This window comes from Populus alba, chromosome 13, assembly GCF_005239225.2.
Source record: "Populus alba chromosome 13, ASM523922v2, whole genome shotgun sequence".
Lineage (NCBI taxonomy): Eukaryota > Viridiplantae > Streptophyta > Magnoliopsida > Malpighiales > Salicaceae > Populus > Populus alba.
Genome location: NC_133296.1, coordinates 6,502,265 through 6,524,488, shown reverse-complemented (window position 1 = coordinate 6,524,488; position 22,224 = coordinate 6,502,265). Strand labels below are relative to the sequence as shown.

Here is a 22,224-nt window from a genome sequence, read left to right as displayed (position 1 = left end):
GATAATCGAACCTTTGCTTCAATTAACCAACGGATATCTTCAGGAATTCCATGATTCATTAACAACCTCAATCTTGCACACCTAGCACGGTAAATTTTATTAATCGCATGTGGAGGCAAAGCGGGAAAATACGTTTTCAACTTTTCAAGAGTGGTGTCCATTTTCAAAGAGAATTAGAGAAGCGATTCAAAGAAGGAAGAAAGAGCTAAGAATTATACAAACATATACAAATATCAGTTATTTGGGAAACTGAAAGAAACCGACTTAAGTCACGGAGTACCGTTATCCGCCATTTGACCGGGGTGAAAGAGAGACTAGCAAAACAACAAAACACAAAACAATGTGAGAAAAAGAATCAATCTTTATATAACAGGATCACTCAAATTCAATAGAGTCATTTTCAACCGAAAAAATTGTCAAAATAAACTTTCAAACGATGCCCATTTACCTTGAAAAACATTGCCATTCTTTGGATTCTTAATATCACAGGCCCCATATGGATACACATGTTTCACAATAAAAGGACCGCTCCATCTTGTTCTTAGTTTTCCAGGAAATAAATGGAGTCGAGAATTATAAAAGCAAGACTTTTTGACCAACATTGAATGTTTTTCTCAGTATTTTCTTGTCATGAAACTCTTTAATTCTTGCTTTATGAATTTTGAATTGTCATATGCATCATTTCTTATTTCCTCAAGCTCATTTATTTGCAATTTTCGCAGCTGACTAGCATCATCAAGGCTTGAATTGAAAGCTTTAATAGCCCAATAAGCTTTATGTTCAATTTCCACAGGCAAGTGACAAGGTTTTCCATAGACTAGTCTATAAGGTGACATACCTAATGATGTTTTATAAGCAGTTCGATAAGCCCAAAGTGCATCATTAAGTCTTAAAGACCAGTCTTTCCTATTAGGGTTCACTGTTTTCTCCCAAGATCTGTTTGATCTCCCTATTAGCAAGCTCTACTTGTCCACTTGTCTGAGGGTGATAAGGGGTGGCAACTTTATGTGTGATTCCATATTTCTTCATTAAAGACTCAAATGGCTTGTTTGCAAAAGTGTGTTCCACCGTCACTTATCATGGCTCGAGGGATTCCAAATCGACTTAAAATGTTTTCTTTCAAAAACTTTATCACTATTTTGTGATCATTGGTTCGACTTGGAATTGCCTCTATCCATTTTTGAAACATAATCTACTGCGACCAATATGTACAAGAAACCAAATGATGGAGGAAATGGACCCATGAAATCTATACCCCAACAATCAAAGATCTCAATAACAAGAAATAGGATTTAAAGGCATCATGTGACGTTTCGAAATAGATCCCAACTTTTGACAATTTTCACAAATCTTACAGAATGCATGTGAGTCTTTGAACATGGTGGGCCAATAGAATCCACTTTGTAAGATTTTTGCAGTTGTCTTTCTTGATGAGAAATGACCCCCACATGCCTCAGAATGACAAAATTTAATGACACTACTTACCTCATTGTCAGGAATGCATCTTCGAAATATTTGATCAGGACAATATTTGAATAAATAAGGGTCATCCCAATAAAAGTTCTTTACTTCGTTCAAGAACTTTCTTTTGTCTTGGGTACTCCAATGAGCTGGCAATTGTCCTGAAACAAGAAAATTAACAATATTAGCAAACCAAGGCATCGTAGAGACAGAAAATAAAGATTCGTCAGGAAAGTAGTCATCGATTGGTGTAATGTCAGATCTCGAATCGGTTGTCAATCTTGACAAATGATTCGCGACAACATTTTCGGTGCCTTTCTTGTCTTTGATTGTGATATCAAATTCTTGAAGTAACAAAAATCCACCGCACCACATCTAGCCTTAGAAATCTTTCTTAGAGAGAAGATATTTCAATGCTGCATGATCACTAAAAACAACAACAGGTGAGCCAACAAGATAAGATCTGAACTTGTCACATGCAAAATACTACTGCAAGTAATTCTTTTTTCAGTGGTAGTGTAATTCATTTGAGCACTATTTTAAAGTTTTACTTGCATAGTAAATCACATAAGGTTTCTTATCTTTCCTTTGTCCCAAGACAGCACCCCACGGCATAATCACTAGCGTCACACATTATTTCAAAAGGTAATGACCAATCAGGAGGTTGAATGACAGGAGCAGAAGTAAGCAAGTTTTTAAGTTTAACAAAGGCTTCCTCACAATGTTCAGTCCATTCAAAAATATTATCCTTTGTTAGAAGGTTACTCAAGGGCTTAGATATTACACTAAAATCTTTGATGAACCTTCTGTAAAAACCAGCATGTCCTAAGAATGATCTAACATCTTTAACAGATTTTGGTGTTGGTAAGTTGGCAATTAACTCGATTTTAAATTTGTCAACCTCAATTCCTTTCGATGAAACAATGTGACCAAGTACGATGCCGTTTGTTACCATAAAGTGACATTTTTTCCAATTCAGTACAAGATTCTTCTCTTCACACCTGCTCAAAACCTTTTCTAAGTTAGTCAAACAATCATCAAATGAATCACCAAAAACAGAAAAATCATCCATAAAAATTTCAAGAAAACGTTCAACATATCACTGAATATGCTAAGCATGCATCTTTGAAACGTGGCTGGTGCATTACATAATCCAAAAGGCATCCTTCGATATGCAAAAGTACCAAATGGACATGTGAAAGTAGTCTTCTCTTAATCTTCCAATGCAATTTCAATTTGATTGTAACCTGAATAACCATCTAGGAAACAATAAAATTCATGACCTGCAACTCTTTCTAGGATTTGGTCCATGAAAGGTAAAGGGAAATGATCTTTTCTAGTCATTGAATTAAGTTTCCTATAGTCAATGCACATGCGCCAACCCGTAACAGTCCTAGTTGGAATTAACTCATTTTTCTCATTTGTTATCACAGTGACTCCAGACTTTTTGGGTACAACTTGGGTAGGACTTACCCATTTGCTATCAGAAATAGGATAAATGATTCCATTATCTAGAAGCTTAATGACTTCATTTTTCACTACTTCTTTCATATTAGGATTAAGCCTTCGTTGCATTTCTCTAGAGGGTTTAGCATTTTCCTCCAAATAAATCCTGTGTGTGCAAATCAAAGGGCTAATTCCTTTTTATGTCAGCTATGGTCCATCCTAATGCATTTTTGTGCATTTTCAGAGTCTGTAATAACTTACCTTCTTGATGCGCATTAAAGTTTGGAAGAGATTTATTACCAGAAAAGTTTCATTTTCTCCCAAAAATGAGTATTTGAGATTAAATGGTAACGACTTCAATTCAGGTTTTGGTGGTTGAACACTTGAAGGTATGGGCTCAATTGATCGTGGTGGCAATTCTTCAAATTTGTGGTCTCCAATTGCATGCCTTTTATTCCTGAAAGTAGACCATTTGCAAATCATCAGATTCATCAATCTCAGTTTCACTAGAAGTGGTTTGAAATTGATCATGAACTAATTTTTCAATAAAGTCCACTTCCTGTAAATCATTATCATCTCCAGGTTGCTTGTAAATGTTGAAAATATTCATCTCCAATGTCATGTTTCCAAATGATAGCTTCATCAGTCCATTCCTACAATTAATCAATGCATTAGAAGTGGCAAGAAATGGACGTCCTAAAATGACAGGAATTGAATTACATGCTTCAACAGGTTGCGTGTCCAAGACAACAAAATCCACAGGATAAATGAATTTATCAACTTGTACCAACACATCTTCATTATTCCTCTAGGCACTTTTACAGATCTATCGGCGAGTAAAAGAGTTACAGAGGTTGGTTTTAACTCACCTAGATTGAGACTCTGAAAAACTGAATATGGAAGTAAATTCACATTAGCTCCAAGATCAAGTAAGGCTCTTTCAATTTTATGTTCTCCAATAAAGCAAGAAATTGTAGGACAACCAGGGTCTTTATATTTCAAAGCATTATTGTTCTGAAGAATGGCACTTACTTGTTCGGCCTAAAAATGCTTTCTTTTTCACATTCAAATTTTCTCTTCACAGTGCACAGATCTTTCAAAAATTTAGCATAGGAAGGAAACCTGTTTAATAGCATCCAACAAAGGTATATTGATCCTTACCTGTTTGAAAATTTCAAAGATTTCAGAGTTGTGACTAACTTTCCTTTGTTTGATCATGGCATGAGGAAATGGAAGTGCTGGCGGGGAATCAGCCTTTTCTTTGCAATGTTCAGGTTCAACCCTTCCTTACCCTCAGAGATAGACTCATCATCTTTCTCACAAGGTTCAAGAATAGGTTTTTCAATAACCTTACCACTACGAAGAGTGATGACTGATTTGACTTGATCCATGTGTTGGCTTCCAGAACTACTTGCATTTGCATTGTATTGCCCCTTTGGATTTTGCTGTGGTTGAGAAGGAAACTTACCTTTCTCTTGGAAACTGGGAGCAGATGTTAATTTGCAAGAGCATCTTTAAAATCGGTCATGCTTTGAGCAAGTTGAGTGTTGATTGTCTCCTGCTTTTCAATGAATGCATGCAATGTTTCCTCAAAATTTCTTCTAGGAGGTGGAGCATAAGGAGGTGCATATCCATGAGAATTTTGGAAATTATGGTGTGCTTGAAACGGTGGATGTGAAGTTTGTGCATTGTTGCTATCACTCTTCCAACTAAAATTTGGGTGATTTCTCCAACCAGGGTTATATGTTTGTGAGTATGGGTTATGGTTGGGTCTTTGGAAACTGTTTAAAGCATGGGCTTGTTCATGGAGGCATTCCTTGAAAGAAGGCAAAGTTGGACAATCATTGGTTGCATGCTCATTTGTTTCACAGATTTGACACACAATGTCTTGAACAGATTTTAATTGACCACTCTTTTTTAATTCTAGTGCCTCGACTTTTCTAGCTAAAGATGCAAACTTGGCTTGGAGGTCATGATCTTCCCTAAGGTTGTGCATACCCCCACTAGATGTATGAGGTTGAGTTTACCTGGTGCCTCATAAATACCTGTGGTGTCCCAATTTTGAGCATTTTCAGCTAGCAAGTCTAGGTACTCCATTGCTTCATTAGGGTCTTTATCTTCAAAAGTTCCATTGCCAACATCAATTCAACCATTGCCTATCTCTAGGTGTTAAACCCTCATAAAAATGTGAAACCAATCTCCATGTTTTCAAAACCATGATGTGGGCAAGTATTAAGCAAAATCTCGATACCTATCCCAACATTGGTAAAATGTTTCTCCTGGCTTTTGAGTGAAAGTGATGATTTGTCTTTTGAAAGAGTTTGTTCTGTGAGATGGAAAAAAACTTCTTTAAAAATTGTTGTTGCATATCATCCCAAGCACGAATGGATCCTGGTCTCAAATTTTGTAGCCATGTTTTAAGCTTTATCTTTTAATGAAAAAGGAAAAAGCTTTAATCGAATGGTGTTCAATGCTACAATTTGAGTCATTATAGGTATTACAGACCTCTCAAATTCCCTTAAAAATGCAAGTATGGATTTTCTAAGTCTAAGCCATGAAAAGATGGTAAAAGTTGAATAATGCCTGGCTTAAAATTAAAATGAGATGCATCAGGAGGGAAACTATGCATGAGGGTGCACTTGTTCTTGTGGGATTCATGTGGTCTCTAAGTGTTCTCATACGGTTATTCTCATTATTCTCATTATGAAGTGATTGATTATCTTCTTCGGCCATATTTTCTGAAAATGATGAGGATACCCTACAAAGTCTACCCACTTAATGTACGTGACCAAACTCTCATGCACGTGTAAGAAGAGAATAAAAGCAAGAAAAGAAAATAGAAGAAAAAGAAACAAAACAAAACAAAGGAAACAAAAATAGATAAAATGAAAAGTGAAAAGAGAAAATAAATTAAAATATTATAATTTATACAAGAATTTACCTCCCCGGCAACGCGCCAAAAACTTGACACGACCAAAAGCTTGATGTCTCTTCCCAAGTGCAGGAGTGTCGAAGTAATAAATAACCCGGCAAGACCGGGGTCGAACCACAGAGAGGTTAATTGTATAAATTAAACAACAACAAGACAACAACAACAACAACAATAATACTCAGTACGTGGCGTTGTTATACCTGAGAATGATCTAAAGATCGGGTCACAGGTTTCCAGCCTATATACTGACTTTATGAAAAGATCAAAGATATATATATATTATAAACAGAATGTAAATAATAATAATAATAACAATGATAATAATAATAACAACAGAAGATGAAGAAATTAATGAGAACTTTTGAGATAAAAGATTAACGTAAGGATTAAACAGTGATAAAAACAAATGTCAAGGTTAGAGAATCCACTAATGGTACTTCAAACAAGTATAATATAAACTCTTATTACTCAATTGGAAACCACACATAAAGGAGGTTCCAATCAGATTATAAATTGTTAACATGACATGATTACATTAATTATCTTATTCGAATAAAGCTAATACTTGTAAATGTTGGCAGGCATTCATGATTATAACTTATGTTAACAACAAATCAAGTTCCTTTCAATAGCTCAGGTGTCGGTTAAACCATACAGTATGGGCTATGAAAGTGCCAAAGTATTTGTTGTACCAAGTGTTTACACAACATAAATCTAGATTAACCATTTAACAAGCAAAGTATTAAAGTGAACAAGATAACAAATATAAAACATGTTAGTATCCAACGTTAAGGTCCATGTTAAGTTTATATTATACTTGTTCTTACACCATTAGTGTACCCTTTTACACCTTGACATAATTAACTTAGCTGGACATAATAAAAGAAAGAAACATAAATGAACAAGACAAGAACATAAATGAGAAAGAGAAGTTAACTAGACAAAGGAAAGGAAATGAAGTGCATAAACTTGATATTAATGAAAGCAAGACATAAGCAATACAAAAGAGAGAAAGCAAGAGCATGATCTTGATCTGAAACACCAAGATGCCTCAATACATGGTAAGTGCCTCCTTTTATAGGCCAAAATTTGGAACTATTGATTTGTTGACTAATTGATGAGTGGGTGGCCACATCTTGACTAGATAACAATCCTTATCTTCTTGTCTGATCAGAGACGTCATTGCTAACATCATAATTTGCCCAGAATCCTCAAGAATGTTCTAGGAAATTGTCTCAGCTTTCCAAAAAAAAAAAGATGAGGTCATTTGGACTTCTAGAACTCAAGATATGGGGCTGAACACTAAATAGTGTTTGGGCTGCAGGACAGCTTCGGACTTCTTCGTTGTTCCTTCAATTTGGACTTCAAAACGACCTTTTCAAATCTTGGGCTCCTCATGAAAGTTGTAGGCTTTTGTCTTACCTTTCCATCCATATAAAGTGGACCTAAATCCGAAATCTAGAGCTCCAGATATGATCCAATTACCGAGCAATGTTCCGGTTTGGAACTGCACCGACATCTCTTTTCTAAGTTTGGCCATCTCTTTGTCCTTTAACTTTCAATGCTTAAACTCATCAATCAATCCTTTTATTTATGTGATAGTCCTGCATTTAAAATGAGCATTTACCATAAATTAAGGTATCTTATAATATCAAACTTGTTATTATAAAACATGCTTTAGTTAAGGAGTTATTGATACTTCAAGTGCAAAATGATGATATAAAACCTTGATAAACATGCACTTTTAAGTACTAATCAATTAACAAAAGTACTATAACATGGAACGTTAACATATTTTTTTCTAAAACAATTATAGATAAATAAAAAATTGATCTAAAAAAATCATTGGTTGATTGGTTGGTATGTTTTTAACAAATCTAAACACCTTGATTCCATATTAAGAGATTAGAAGATTATCTAATGGCTTATATAATGGAAAATCAAAAGGTTAAATCTAGACATTTAAGTCACGATAATCTAAGTGGGTTTTAAGCTTATGCTATACACATGTTCGGCTCGGTTCAACTTAGCCTAGGTCTTTGTTTATGCCGGGGCTTAAAGTTAGGCTTTAATTTACTATAAATTACTTTTTTTTTCCTAAAAAAATTATTTTTTAGCCGGCCCATGAATAAATTACTAGAACAATAACTTTCTTTTACCTAAATATTTTGTTTTTATCAAGAAAACATCTAGTTTTTAAAACAAAAAACTTCACTTTATTTTATTTTAAGGCAGCTAATTAGAGCAATAAATGATGGGGATTCTACATCATTTTTTGTTCAAAAAATTTGCACAAAAAAGGATTGAAAGGGAGGTGTTCTATACAACAAATAATAAGTCTTTCACTTTTTTCTCCTTTGTTGTTCAACCTTTCTCTACTTTGTTTTTTTTTTTTTTTTTATCTTACTTTGTTTTCTTCTATTATTCTACATATTACGTTCTAGAATTTCATAGAGCAATTTTGACCATGTTTTTCTAAGTTCATAAACGTTAATCAATAATGTAATTAATTAAGGAGATGTTGAAATCTTGAAATGGTAATTACATTCAATTTGTTTGCACCAAGTGACAGACAATAAAATTTTAAAAACAAATGGTATATAATCTTTAACATCAAAGTGATTTATGTCTTTGTAAACATCCTAAGTATACTAAATATTGTGTTTACATTAAGTTTTAGTGTACATTTTATTTCTAAAATAAATTATATGTAATTAGTTGTATGCTTATTTTGTTATTAAGGTTATAAATATTTTTCTTGGATAAATATAAAAACAACATTAAGTTTTACAAAAATTAACAAGAATATTATTTTTATGATAATGCAAATCACATATATAATAAAACTAAACATTAACATTTACTATGATTTAATATTGAGAAGTGATGAAGGGTTAATTGATGAATTTTATAATGGTGTATTTATATTTGTGCCTTCAAAGGAAGATATGTGATTATGGATGGATATAATTTTGCTAATTTATAAGAGATGGGCTTACAACATTTATTATTTTAGGAATTGATGGGCTCTTATAATTGATTAAAGTCTAAAGTGATTCAAAAGTCAAGCTTGAAGTGTTTTTATTTGGCATAGTAACTTATATTTTGTAAAATGTTTTTTGAAATTATCTTTTCATTTAAAAAACATTAAATTTATATATTTTTAGATTTTTTATATAATTTTAATTAATTTTAAATTAAAAGGCAGGAACCATATTATCAAGCACATGATTAAGTTTGATTCAACAATAACCTAGAAAATTGTGAACTTAATCTTGATATTATCATCTGTTCAATTTTGGACAAAAAATAACAACCAAAATAAAATCTATTTTTTTAAGGTTTAGAACCAAAACATCTTTCAAACCAACTAGTATTAATTCAGTCGGGTTTTAAACCAGTAAAGCCTCTAATACATTTGTTGGGCTTTTTTTATTGGGCCTGACTTTTCAAGGATTTTTTTGGGCTTTTTTTAACAATGGGCTAATTTATTTTTACAGTGGATTCAAAGCTCCAATTCAGCCTAGTCATGCTTGGAATGTATAGATGTTAGCCAAATGTTTAAGCTTTTTTATTTTTATGATATGTTCACCTTTCAAAAACCAAGATACCAAATATTGTCAATACTACAATGATCACAAGTTCAAACTTTTTAGATCCACAATAACTTCAAGAAAACATTCAAATTAGTGGTTGCTTATGCTATTGATAATTAAAAGCAAACATTCAAATTAATTAGTCATTTCCTATAATGTGTGTGTGTGTGTGTAAAATTGCCAGGAGAAGGTCCTGGTAAAATTAGGAGGCGGCATATATTATTGCAATTGTATTACCTAGAAGTAAAAGGTTGTTATACTGAACGAGTAATGACACAAATTTCATGTAATAACATTCTTCAACAAGCACATTTCAGCAAGAGATTAGGTTTGCAGAAAACAAATTCCAACACCCATCAAGGTAGCAATACATGCTCAGGGAAACAAACCATGCAAATTCATACCATTAATGTCAAGCTCTCTACATTCAATAGACACTAAGCATCAGTTGTTTGAAACAACTGTTCAACCTCAGCAATAGTGTTTCTGGCATCCTCAATTTCTGGGCCTTCCTTCTGATCAGATTCTTCTAATTCAGCCTGAAAATTAAATTCTTTTTAACAAAACATAGATGGAGAAAAAAAAATAACATCCAGCAAGCTACGAAGGAAAACAAAAGACAGGTTTCTATAGAATTTATGTGACCATAATAACCTATCATTTAACAAGAAGAGCTTCCTTTTGGATATTGTACCTAAAATACAAACAAGATTCAGCATCTCCCAAGGGTCGAGGCCAGAAGCAACTCTGGATTGGAAAATTTAATAATGTTTTGGCGATGAAATCCAATTACATTAGAGTCTCACTCCTGATCATTTTATTCTTTCAAGGTTCCTAAGTGCAAGTCAAAATCTCCATTCCCACATCCTTCAAATGATAGGGTAGTGAGATATAACTACCCAGTGGGAGACCCCTGTATACGAATAATAAGAAGAAATAAAAAGACAAGAGTTTTCGAGTGAATGGATCCAGGCCTAATTCAACCCATGATATCACCCTGACAATGCTGCCAGGTTATATGTACACACACGCTCAATTAAACTTAATTCCAAATTAATCATAGTCTGCCTCACTTATTCCACCCTATCTAGGACCAGCCACCCAGATTAAATGCATGCCGATGGGGGAAAACTGGTATGCAAATAACTACAGTTGAAGAGTACCGAGCACAGAATCATCAAAAATTGAAGTAAAAAACAATTATTCATTTAATTTTGTAGCTAAAACTCCTAAACCTACAAAGACAACCACAACAGTGGTGAGCTTATTATTCTGCCGAGTCACAGAATTTTAAGATGTCATAAACATGGGCACAACAAATGTGGCAAATCAAAAATGAAAAGAAACGATACCAAAATTGCTTTCAGGTCAGCCAAGGCAGCCTCTAGGCGTTTACGACAATCTGGAATCATCATCCTCGACTCAGCCAGCACATTTTCCTGTCCAAACCAAAACCAATAGCATTAATTATCAATAAAGAAAAGAAAGAGAGATTTAGAGGCAGGGACACATACCTGTTGCTTAAGGTCATAAGGGTCAGCTCCTTTGTCCTTCATCTCAGCTGTTTTAGCAACTTCTCTCTCAACCTCTTTCTCATAGGAACGCAGCTCCTTCACTATTCGTTTGCAACTATTTGTCTTGATCTTTGCATTTCTAAGGCTGCTGCTTGCCATGATTTTTGTTTCTTTTCTTTTCCCTTCTAACTATAACCTAACCACAATTCATTTCTTATCATAAATAAAAAACAAATGCCAAATTTAACATGGGTTTTGTTTATCATAGGATACAATCAAGCATACTCCAAGTGTGAAAAGAAACAGAGATCGCACCTTATTATCTTGTCTAGCTTCAATGAGAGAGAGAGGGGCTGGGTGCACGGTGCAGTGACTTATGAGCTGCGAAAACGCTCCCTTAAAGATGCGACAAAGGAAATGGATCTCCTTTCTACTCAATTTTACTGCACGTGACTGTCGATTTTCTTCATTTGACATTGGAATAATTACAAATCAGACCCCAGTCAAACAGAGATGGAAAAAAAAAAAACTGAAAAATTGATTAAATTAAGAAAATAAAAAAAAAACTTAAAAATCAATTAAATTAAAAAAAACAAATAAAAAAACTGAATTAAAAAAAAAACTAGTCTAGTTGAAGTTTTAATTTTAAAAATTCTAAAATCAATTGAAACGAACTGATTAAACCAACACTTAAAAAAAAGTATAAGAAGAAAATTTTGACTAACCTAAATCAATATTCACTAAACCAAAACTAGCTCTCTCGTCTATCTCGTATTATGTTTTCTAACAAATGTTAGAATTGATTTATAAAATATGTAGTAGGCATGTAAGGCCAAATTATATGTGAGATTCATTCCCATTTCAGGTTAAAAACCATGTTTAATTTTTATGATTTAACACAACTACTTTAATATGTTATAAAAAACCAAATAAAAATAAATAAGAAATTACCATAAATGAACATTTGAATTTGAATAGCAAAAGTTTCAAACTCAAAATGGTTTGTAAAGTGGGCTATTAATTTATAGGCTAATGACTCATGAGTTTGGACTTGGATTTGGTTAATGAAAAAATATTTTGCAATCATATCCTGTTTAATCAGTAATAGTTTTTGGTTCATATCTAAATATTATACTTTCTTATTTTTTCACGACTGCAAGGATCTACAAATTATGATGCTTTGGTATAAACATGACATAAATAAAAATAAATGAAGCCCTACACTGCAAGATTGGACACATCTGTGTATTGAATCAAGCTTCAACAACAACAGGTTTTGCACTTTGAAAGAGAAGGAAAATTCAGATATCAATTCTTTTATCCAAATGAACAGGTCTTACAAAAGAGGGCCAATGTTTCATTAGTTATGTTTATAAACACGTCTTAATCTGTCAAGTTTATATGCAAAAAAACATGAAGCATGACACTTTAACAAAGTTTTTGAGTTAAATGTGTGAAAAAACATGTTGGGACAAGTCCAATAGAGAACAAACAACAAAATATTTTTAGTAGAGCCTGCTTTTAACATGTACAGGAGACTTTTGAAAAAGAAAAAGAAAAAATAAGACCATTCTGGTGACCCACTATACCCACTACAATGCAACGATCTTGTCATTGTTGATTATAAAAGGGAAGAAAAAAAAATTTTTGTTGATTCCCATTTGGCTTCCAAACTAGAAAATGATTTTATTTTTAAGTTTTATTGATTCCCATTTGGCACCCAAACAAACAACTTGTCTGCCGTACTTGTTGTGTGTTGGTGGGATAATTTATATTTCTTGATTCTCTAAAGAACTAAAAAACAACTTATCATAAAACAACAAGAAGCACCCAGAAAAAAAAATGTAAGAGATTAATAAACAAGAATCCTGGTGGAGCGTGAGCAAACGATGAAACTATACCACATCATCCGAACATTACATAGCTGAACCAAAAAGTTATGAATAGCCAGGCATTTCGCAACCACACTAAAGCAGACAACCTAAGCTGTTCCGTGAAGCAATAATCGAACAAAATGTTTACTCATTTCACAGTAATTCTTCTCTTTTCACATACTAGAGTTTTGTCTTTGTTTACCTGCAATTCAGATCAAAGAAATCTAAACAAATAGAGAAATCATTTTGTTTACTCATTTCATTTGTTTTAAAATGCAAGTGTATAATCATTTCATTTGATGAAGCTCAAACGATTAGACCCCAGTTGCTAAATTAGGAAGCTCAATAATCATGTATGATGTCAAAATGATGAGTTGTGGATCGAATTTTCCATGAGAATAGTATACTATAGCATTAGACTTGTCACGTCCATTAATTAATCTTTGGGTCAAGCTCTGTCCATTCAAAATACATTACAGCAACAGAAAGTTCCTAATACTCAATAAACAAAAAGAAAACAATGCAGAAATCAACATCACAGAATAAACCAACCTTAGGTGCAGACTCGCTGGTAGTGTTGCTGACTTGCTGCCGCTAGCAGATCTGCTACTACCGAAGATTCGAAAAGACTGAACACTAAAGAGAGCGAGAGGGGTAGAGAAAGAAGGGAAGATTGCCTGCAGAGTTAACTGAGATACCCTATTTTTTGCTCCAATATATAGGGGGGCACAAATGTAATTGTCTTAATCGGGACTCGGGTAGGGTTGAGCAATATTCATAACCTATCTGAACCCCATTTTTTCATTTTAGGTATTACTCGAGTCTGCATAGACAAAAAAAACTCATCCATTTATAGTAAACTGAATTTATAGTATATATATATATATTTTTTAAAATTTATAGTATCTCTAACTTATGGAATGCTAATGACGAGAGCTAGGGTTTAGAAAGCATATTTTTTTAATTTATAATATATCTCTATTTTTTTTTTATCAGAACCGGCTTGGGTATTTGAGTTTCAATCTTATAAAATGAAACTAAACTGAATTTGTTTTTAGAAATTATTAATTAGTTTTTTATCACATTCTGTTTTTTCAATTTAATCAATTTTTTAATTTATTTGATTTAATTAGTTTTTTGATATTTTCCTCATTACATGGAAAATGCATCTCATAAACTTAGTCTAAGGTAGAAGTTTTATGGGTAATAATATTCTTTTTTTTAGTATAATTAGTTTCTTGTTATAAAATCTCTGATCAATTAAGGTTTTTAATGACTATAATATTTTTAAAATCAAGATCATATTTATATTTTGGGACGAGTTTCAGGTTGAATAGAGCAATATTCACACCCTACCCAACTTCACTTTTTCATTGAAGTAAATCCAAGTTGATATCTATCAAGTTGGGGTGAAATTATCATCTCTAAATAGAATGTGAGGGACGGAACCAATTTCTATTAATTGTTTCAATGCTTGCTCTGGAGAAGCCTCCTTAGTATGATCAAATATCAGTGCAAAGAGGCTTCCTCGGATTGGAACTCAGTTTCAAAACCCAAGAATCCAATGGTAGGAGGTTCCGATCAGATTTTGAAGTTGTCCGGTGCTGATCAAATTTTAAAACCATAGATTCTGTTCACTTTATTCTAGCATTCTTCGGATGCGCCACCATCGGGGGAATATGGACTTGATGCGAAAATAGTTTGAATTGGAAAAGGGCTACAATCCCGCAGTGGTGGTAATCTATTAGATGATTAAACAAGCTCATATTTACCACCAATTTGTTTCGAAAGTCATCAAGGATTTCCCCAGGCATTTACCAAAACCTGCGTTGCCCTTGTCTAGAGCCACAATGTGATGCCCCCTAAAACCTAATCCCTTTTCTGAGGTCAAAGCTGGGAATGTATTTGACAATTTTCCTGAAAGAAAGATGGTGTCAAGCTAACCTGAAAAAAGGTTTTCAATGGCGAAGCCGCCACAGAGTTGGAAACCCATAAAGCAAGTTTTTTTCATATGCTATGTCCCGAAAATGAAGCCTGGGCAGAGTTTTCATGTGGCTGAAGTTGTACCATATGATTGAGTTGACAACTTCAGGAAAAAGGTAAATAAGAGTTCCTGTACATTTCCAATTTTACAACAATGAAAGAAAAAAGAGAGTAAAATAGAGCCATTCTTTGTTCATGAAAATCAATCCCCTTAGTTTGTGTTTTTCATAAAGAATGGCGAGACCCTTTTCTGAGCTTTCTACGGAAAGGCCTGCAAGCTACAATGCTAAGATCAACTGCAGCTGCAAGTGCCATAAAGATTGCAGCATCCTCCACACATGTCACATGTCTCATGGCTAACTGAACCAATGGCTTGCTGTGCTTCCCTTCCCCCTGCACTCGACAGCTCATAACAAAACCACCAACAATGGGACCAAGTCCTGAAAAATCTCCGCTACTTTGTGGGCTTGGTATTGGAGTTGCTGCAGTTCGCAACTGCCTGTCAGTGTCTATGAAAAATTCCCCACCCTTTTCAGCACTGATGAGGATCTCAGACATGAGAACCTCACCACCTTCCTGCCCTTCAGACAGGAGGTGAAATCTGCAGCAAATGGAGTCTCTGATGCCTCGTTCACGCCATGCCTCAAGCTTTCCCCATGGCTGCCAGCTGTCAGGCCTGCAAGCATCTGGACGAACAATCAACCAAGCTCCTGGGTTGGACCTAGCAACCCAATCACAACCTGTTGCTGGCACAAAGGGAGTTGTTATGAAGGTTGCCGCAACAGCCGAGCCAGAAAGATCGTGTATCTTCACCTTCCATCCCTTCCGTTCTTTTCTTTCTGTTTCAACATCAGCACCATCATCGGAAGTTGACCAATAGGTACTCAAGGGATCTACCTGGGTTACCCTGTCAATTCATAACCATCAAAAGTTTCATTAACGATGACCTGATAATTAGAACAATGGCAGGGGCATCATGTTGTTGGACCACTAAACTACAAAGAAACTAATACCAAACCAGAGTGCAAAATGAGACGGTTGTCATGGAAAAGAACTGCTCCCTAAATGCTTCACGGGAATCAAATAGGGTACAAGAGAAACTGCAGTTACTTCTGTTCCCCCCCCCCCCTCTTTTTCCCTCTCAAGTTCTTTATAGTGCACATGGACTGTGCACATACAAAGTTGTACTGGCTGGAGACATTCAATTGAGAATCAACTCCAAAAATCATTTTAGCCAAGGGAATGTGGAAATCTTAGCAATCTAGGAAATCTAACGCAAGACAAGCAATTGACAAACATTATGTAAGAAGAGACCACATAATTCATATCACCTGTCTCGACTAAATTTGCAACTGAATATGGGCTGCTTGATTGAGCCCTGCAGCTGAACAATCTGAGGACTCGATGTGGTCACATCTTCAAACTGGAACACATATCTTGGATCAGGATCCAGTTTCACTCTCAAATGAAGTTCAACTCCAGGTTTTCCACTCTCCTTCTTGTTTTTGCCAATACCTATCCAGCCACTAAAAAGAATCACTGGTTTCCCCTCACCCCATTCAGGGCCTACTTCCAGCTTAAATGTTCCTATCTGCTGCCTTTTGATGCCAACACCACAATGTGATCCCTTTCTCCCTGTGAAAACAGCAATCTCAAGACATGCCTGATTAGCATAAAAACAGCCAGGTGTCAGTAATGCTTTCAGATCCGATTCTTCAAGATAAAAAATTGAGGCAATGCTGTGAATTTCAGGTGCCACTTCAGGTGAGGATAACAAAGGCACCGCTATTGTTTGCACAGGGAAACCTCGAAGTCGTATCTCACATGAACACGGAGAAGAGAATGCCTGGAGTCCAGATTGTGCAGAATTTAAAGTTGTTCCAGAAATTCTCAGCCCAAGGGAGCCTATTGACAACCTGATGAAAGCCTGAGGATCCATTATGGTCACAAATCTTTCTCCATTGGATCAAAAGCTCTATGCATGGCCAGTTCAGGTATTCTGTCACAGTAGACAAGTAACAATCAATCTCATTCTGAGAATAAATGGCAGTTAGTCAATTCTGGAGATAATTGAATGTTATCATTTTATTAAAGAACAGTTTAGTTCTACTGGTGCTGCATTTTATATTATCGGCATTCACAGAGATATCTTATTACAAGCTCAAAAAGGCTACTCAAAAAGAATTTTTCAATATTCTGGAATTTGTCAATTGTTGATGTTCAATGAGCAGGACAGCAATCCATATGCTACATGGAATACAGTCTTAACACATCACAAAAAAGGAAGACTGGGCACTCATCATTTGGGATTACCAAGCCTAAGCTAACATGCATGGAAAAAAAGATAGGCAATTCAAGAAGACAAAAAAATTATTACTTCAAAACCAAGGATGGAAGATCCCAAATGCATAAAGGAACCAAAAGATCAAACCATGATAGATCTGAAATATCAAATATTCAGATTGAAGCAGATTTCAAATTTGCGAGTAAATGAATATTCAAGTCTTCTGGTTAATGCAATTCTTCTCATATTATAATGTTCATTCTATTAGTCCAGAAAGAGCAACCACGAGAAGCTATACTGAAGCTTGATTTTCATCAGAAATGCCTAAGGAGCTCGGTAAAGAAACATAATGAATGCAGGCCAAAAAAAAAAAAAAACATTTTACAAACAAACAAGACTAATCCAAAACATCCAGAAAAGTTAGGATTTCCATCTACTATCACATGTACTTTTAAATTGTCAAAACTAGATTTAAAAAAATATATATAAAAAAAAAAGCACAGACAAGGTAAAGCAACATGGCGGCCCTACATTAGAAGTTTCAAGCTTAAATCAACAAATAAAAACACATGGCAGAACACCATGTATGGTGTGACCCATTATCTACTTTATTTTGTGCTCTTATCTGATTCACATAAAGACTTGAGAAAGATGACAAGCATATAAATGGCAATGATCTAGTTGGAATCTAATTCATTCCCCAGGGAATTGATATAATCCAATCACACTTGTAAAACAAAACAGAGAGAAGAACTGCCAATTGCTGGTGCCACAGTAGATTTTCTTAAACTTGGTGAAATATTGACTAAGATTTAGCTTCAATGGGAAGATCACAAAATCTTCCGATCATTAAAGAGTTCTCAACATTTTACCCTGCTAAGCTCCAAGACTCATATTCCAGCTATTGTATGCAGAATCAGCAAGCTAAAATCTGCTTCCTCAAAATCTACCAACATGATCACAGCAGTTTCAAAGACAATAAAAATGTCAAATCTAAATGCCAAAAGTTGGTGCGAAAGACTTGCAAGCTTATCTTGCATAACATTTGTCATCTGTTTTCACGGTATGCAAATAGCCTCTTGAAGACTGAGGCAGGATTTTATTCTAGATAAAACATGTCTGACGAATTACATGGGATAGCTGAACTCATAATACATACAATTGACACACTTTGTCATAATGTTTTGATGCAAATAGTGATCCTGAGGTATTTCTAAAGTTTATTTCAATAATCATGATCGAACTTCTAAAGCAGAGCATCCTCGACACCTAATCTCATTTGAACATTAAATTCAATTTGCTAAGCTCTCCTCATCTGCCTCCTTGAAAACAGGAGGGAGCGAGCAGAAACCAGGATTTGCAATTTCATGATTCAGGGTCTTCAAAATTTTGAAAATAAACCTCAACCAAAACCACGAAAAGCTGAGTTCACACATTCAAGTCTTGGCATGTAAACCTTAACTCAATTCCTTTGCCCCTGTAATTCTAACCCATTAAATTATATCAACAGTAAACTTATACATAGAAAACTCCAGACAAATATGAGTGGAAAATTGGGTAACCCACCAACATAATCCCAACTAACCTGGCCAAAATTTGCACCATCACATAAGTACTTAAGCAAAGTCAAACACACAAGATCATGGAAAGATAGAAAAGCTGAGCTACCCTAACTAAAAACACACAAACAAAGCACAAACCATAACCACATGTATGTAGCGAGTAGCACAGCAGATAGTCCATGCAACAAAGAAAAGAAGAAAGACCCACCTGAACATTCTTACTTGAAACAGCTCCAGTTGAGCATGAAACCTGTATATGAAAACGGGATTAGCAGAGACACACACACAAAAAAAACAATTTTCAAAGGAATCCCACAATACCCTGTATCCAAAAATACCAAATTTTTATGAAAAAAAAAAGAAGCTCCCTTTCTCTCTCTATTTCCAAAAAGGCTTCTTCTCTTTTCTCCCCTCTCACTCGAAAAAGCCAGCAAGAATGTAACTTTTTTTATATTACTATTATTAGACCAAGTCCAGTGGATAAAAAGAAAAAGAAAAAAACAATAACAACTAGGACGGGTATGGAACAAAGAACAATAATAAGGCAGTCTGGGATTTCACGAAGACTTTGCACGGATCACGAGGTAACAGACCATGTACAACTCTCATTTCTCTGCCCCCTCTCCTCCCTCTCTCTCTCTCTCTCTATATATATATATATATATATATATCCAAAGAAAGAGTTGCAAAATGGGGTTTCTATTTTTGTTTGCATTATTATTTTTTTGTTTGCATTAATATGTCATAATCAAGTGAAGGTGGGGGTCAAGTGTGAGTTTTGAGATTAATTTGATTTATATCCAGTTTTTTAATTGATACGAAAATAGCACAGATTTGTCCTCAACTTTTTAGCCATTTCTCAATTGTATCCCTATACAAAAACATTTTACAATTAGGTCCCATCCACCAAAAGAAATATTAGGGTACACAAGCTAGAACTCAGCAAAGAAATACTAAAATATTTTTAGTGTCTTGTTCAAATTCACTTAAAATCGCTTTAATATGTTTCATAATAATTAATATCTTGAACTCTTTGAATATAAAACTTGATTTAATCAAGGTCAAAAACTTATTTTTTTTTCTTATAACCGATATTAGTCAATGAAAAAAAATATAAGGAAAAAAACCGTATAGCCTAGAGATACAGAAAAATTATTTATATTAAATAATGGGAAAATAACTAAAAAGATGAACAATTTATGATAAAATTTATTTCTGCAGATGCTTGATAGATAAGAAATTAAATCGGGAATTGTTCGGGACTAATGTGTAGATTAATTAATATGGTTTTTTTTTTAATAAAGAAATAAAGGAAAGGAAGGGGGGGCGAGCGTCGTGAATACAGCTGGAAGCAACGGTAGTTGGATTATAGAAAGAGAGGGGATCGCTTTCAGACAATGTGTGCCTGACTTCATTCTCCCTAACTGTCCATCTCCTCTCTCTTTTTTTCAATGTTTTTTTTTTTTTTTTTTTTTTTCACTTTGCAATTTAGTAATCAGAAGGAAACATTTTCTAATTACGTTATTACTGTAGAAGGCATTTGTTTTATTTAAAATGTTTTAGAATGGTACAATAAAACATTTTATATTTGTTTTTTTTATTATATTGTTTGGTAAGTTAAAACATAAAAAATAAAGTATAGTGAAATAAAAAAAAATTGAATTAGCACCATGAATTCATGTTGAGGCTCAACTAATCTCGAGAGTGCACAGCCAAGGAGTTTTCTGCAAGTACACCACAGTTAATTCATGAACTTTTTCTAAATTTGATGCCCTGTAAAATATTTTATATTAGCTTCAATACGTATTATTTTATGTAGAATATAATTTAAAATATTACAAAAATAATATTATATTTTAGTTTTTTTTTCTATAAAAAATAAGACTCATGGATTATAAATACATAATAAATTCTTCAAATTCTAGATTCACAATCTTTTCATCCTTAATTTTTTTAGCATATATATTTTCATAGCCTATTTATCTAAAATATTATTACACTTTCTTTCTTTATAAAATTACTAATTTAAATATTCAAAAGTCCCCACATCTATTAAATGGGATATTTTGTGAGTACCAACTATTATTTTAGCTTACTAGATATCACTAGCTACCAATTATCCGGGCTTTCAATATCAAGGCACCATACACCTTGATTAGAAATAATAAGATTACATAAATTAAAAAGATTAATTAATTATTCAATACATAAATCTTAAGTATCTTAAATTTCAAAACTTCATCAATGATGATTTCATATAAACCACAGTAATTAAAACTTTTAAAAGCAAACAAGATTAATATAAATGAAAAAATTAGATTATTTATTCTTATATTTTTACATGATTATTGAGATTTAAGTTAACTACATAATTCTGTGTGTTTATCAATATTTTTGAAATAAAAATCTTATTAAGAATAATACAATAATGTTATTAGGAATTTAGCTTGTGTAGTTTATATATATATATATATATATATATATATATATATATATATATATGTTTGTCACTAATTGAAAATCTAGTTTTGCCGAAATCTTGTGTGGTTAACTTATTAGAAAAAAAAAAAAAAAAAAAAAAGTTTAGTTAGTATCCCGAGCTTCTGTATGATAGATGATGGATGTTCCATGAAAAACAAAAAGCCTAAATTTGTATTGTTACTCAAAGTATTGTTTTGCTGTTATCTTAGAACATAAAAGACAAGGATATGAAGAATATATTTCTTTGAATTTCTTGTCTTGTTTTGAAAATATAATATTTACTCTAAAACTATTTAAAAAATAGAATTATTTTATATCTTATTTTTATTTTTACAACCAAATATATTTTTGTATATGTTTATTTTTTCATGAGATATTAACTAAACACAACCAAATAAATAGTCAAATGATATTTAGCTATAATCTAATTAAATTTACTAATAAGAGTTGTAGGCTTGTAGCTCCTCATATTTCAGGTTTTTATATATATTCGAGTGATCCTCCAATTAAAAGCAAAATCATTGAATTTATGCTTCTCCTTTGTAATTTGACTAAAAAATCCAATAATACTTATACTTAGACTCATCATATTTTTCTCACAAACACTACAATACAAAGACTACACAGATCATCTAAAATTTGAAAATATTATATAATACCTTTTACATCCAAAATACGAGATTTAAAAATATTAAGGCGTTTATGGTACAATAGAAATTTCTAATATTTAGTAATTTTGTTGTTTAATATGAAAAAAGAATTTGTTAAATCTTTTCAAAAAAATGATTTGTGGTTGCTATATTATTGCAACGGGACATCTTGATGAGCTAATTAGGATTAATGGAATGATTTTGAAGAAGAAAAAAGTCGTCATCTAATTTTATGGCAGCTAAAAACCTTAATTAGTCTTTAAAAATTCTAGATAGAAAACTAGTTATGTATTAGAGGGATTGACAATCACCCAATATATTATACCTAGCATAAGTTACTTTTGTGTTCGTTTTAAATGATAATGGATTTTTATTGTGCTTACATGAAAAGAGTTTACCTAAACTAATATACATGTATTTGCTAGTGATGGTAAAACACTA

At 33.3% G+C, this 22,224-nt stretch overlaps 2 protein-coding genes across 5 annotated transcripts; both read right to left on the bottom strand.

Moving 5' to 3' along the window:
* Window positions 1-9,706: 9,706 nt before the first annotated feature.
* Window positions 9,707-13,535, bottom strand: LOC118042906 (tubulin-folding cofactor A). Of its 3 annotated transcripts, none has more exons than XM_035050652.2 (5): window positions 13,376-13,535; window positions 11,265-11,413; window positions 10,950-11,162; window positions 10,788-10,874; window positions 9,707-9,974 (listed from the first exon to the last, which is right to left on the bottom strand). In XM_035050652.2, the coding sequence occupies exons 3-5, from the start codon at window positions 11,106-11,108 to the stop codon at window positions 9,873-9,875; spliced, it is 348 nt and encodes a 115-aa protein (XP_034906543.1). In that variant the 5' UTR covers window positions 11,109-11,162; window positions 11,265-11,413; window positions 13,376-13,535; the 3' UTR covers window positions 9,707-9,872. The 3 variants fall into 3 exon arrangements, with proteins under 3 accessions (XP_034906543.1, XP_034906542.1, XP_034906544.1); XM_035050651.2 differs by having other exon boundaries at window positions 10,950-11,145; XM_035050653.2 differs by having other exon boundaries at window positions 10,950-11,138.
* A 1,269-nt stretch (window positions 13,536-14,804) lies between these two features.
* LOC118042907 (uncharacterized) lies at window positions 14,805-19,308 on the bottom strand. Of its 2 annotated transcripts, none has more exons than XM_035050655.2 (4): window positions 18,974-19,308; window positions 18,861-18,902; window positions 16,138-16,805; window positions 14,805-15,713 (listed from the first exon to the last, which is right to left on the bottom strand). In XM_035050655.2, exons 3-4 carry the CDS (start codon window positions 16,743-16,745, stop codon window positions 15,032-15,034), a joined length of 1,290 nt encoding a protein of 429 aa, XP_034906546.1. In that variant the 5' UTR covers window positions 16,746-16,805; window positions 18,861-18,902; window positions 18,974-19,308; the 3' UTR covers window positions 14,805-15,031. The 2 variants fall into 2 exon arrangements, with proteins under 2 accessions (XP_034906546.1, XP_034906547.1); XM_035050656.2 differs by having other exon boundaries at window positions 18,991-19,308.
* Between the last annotated feature and the right edge of the window lie 2,916 nt (window positions 19,309-22,224).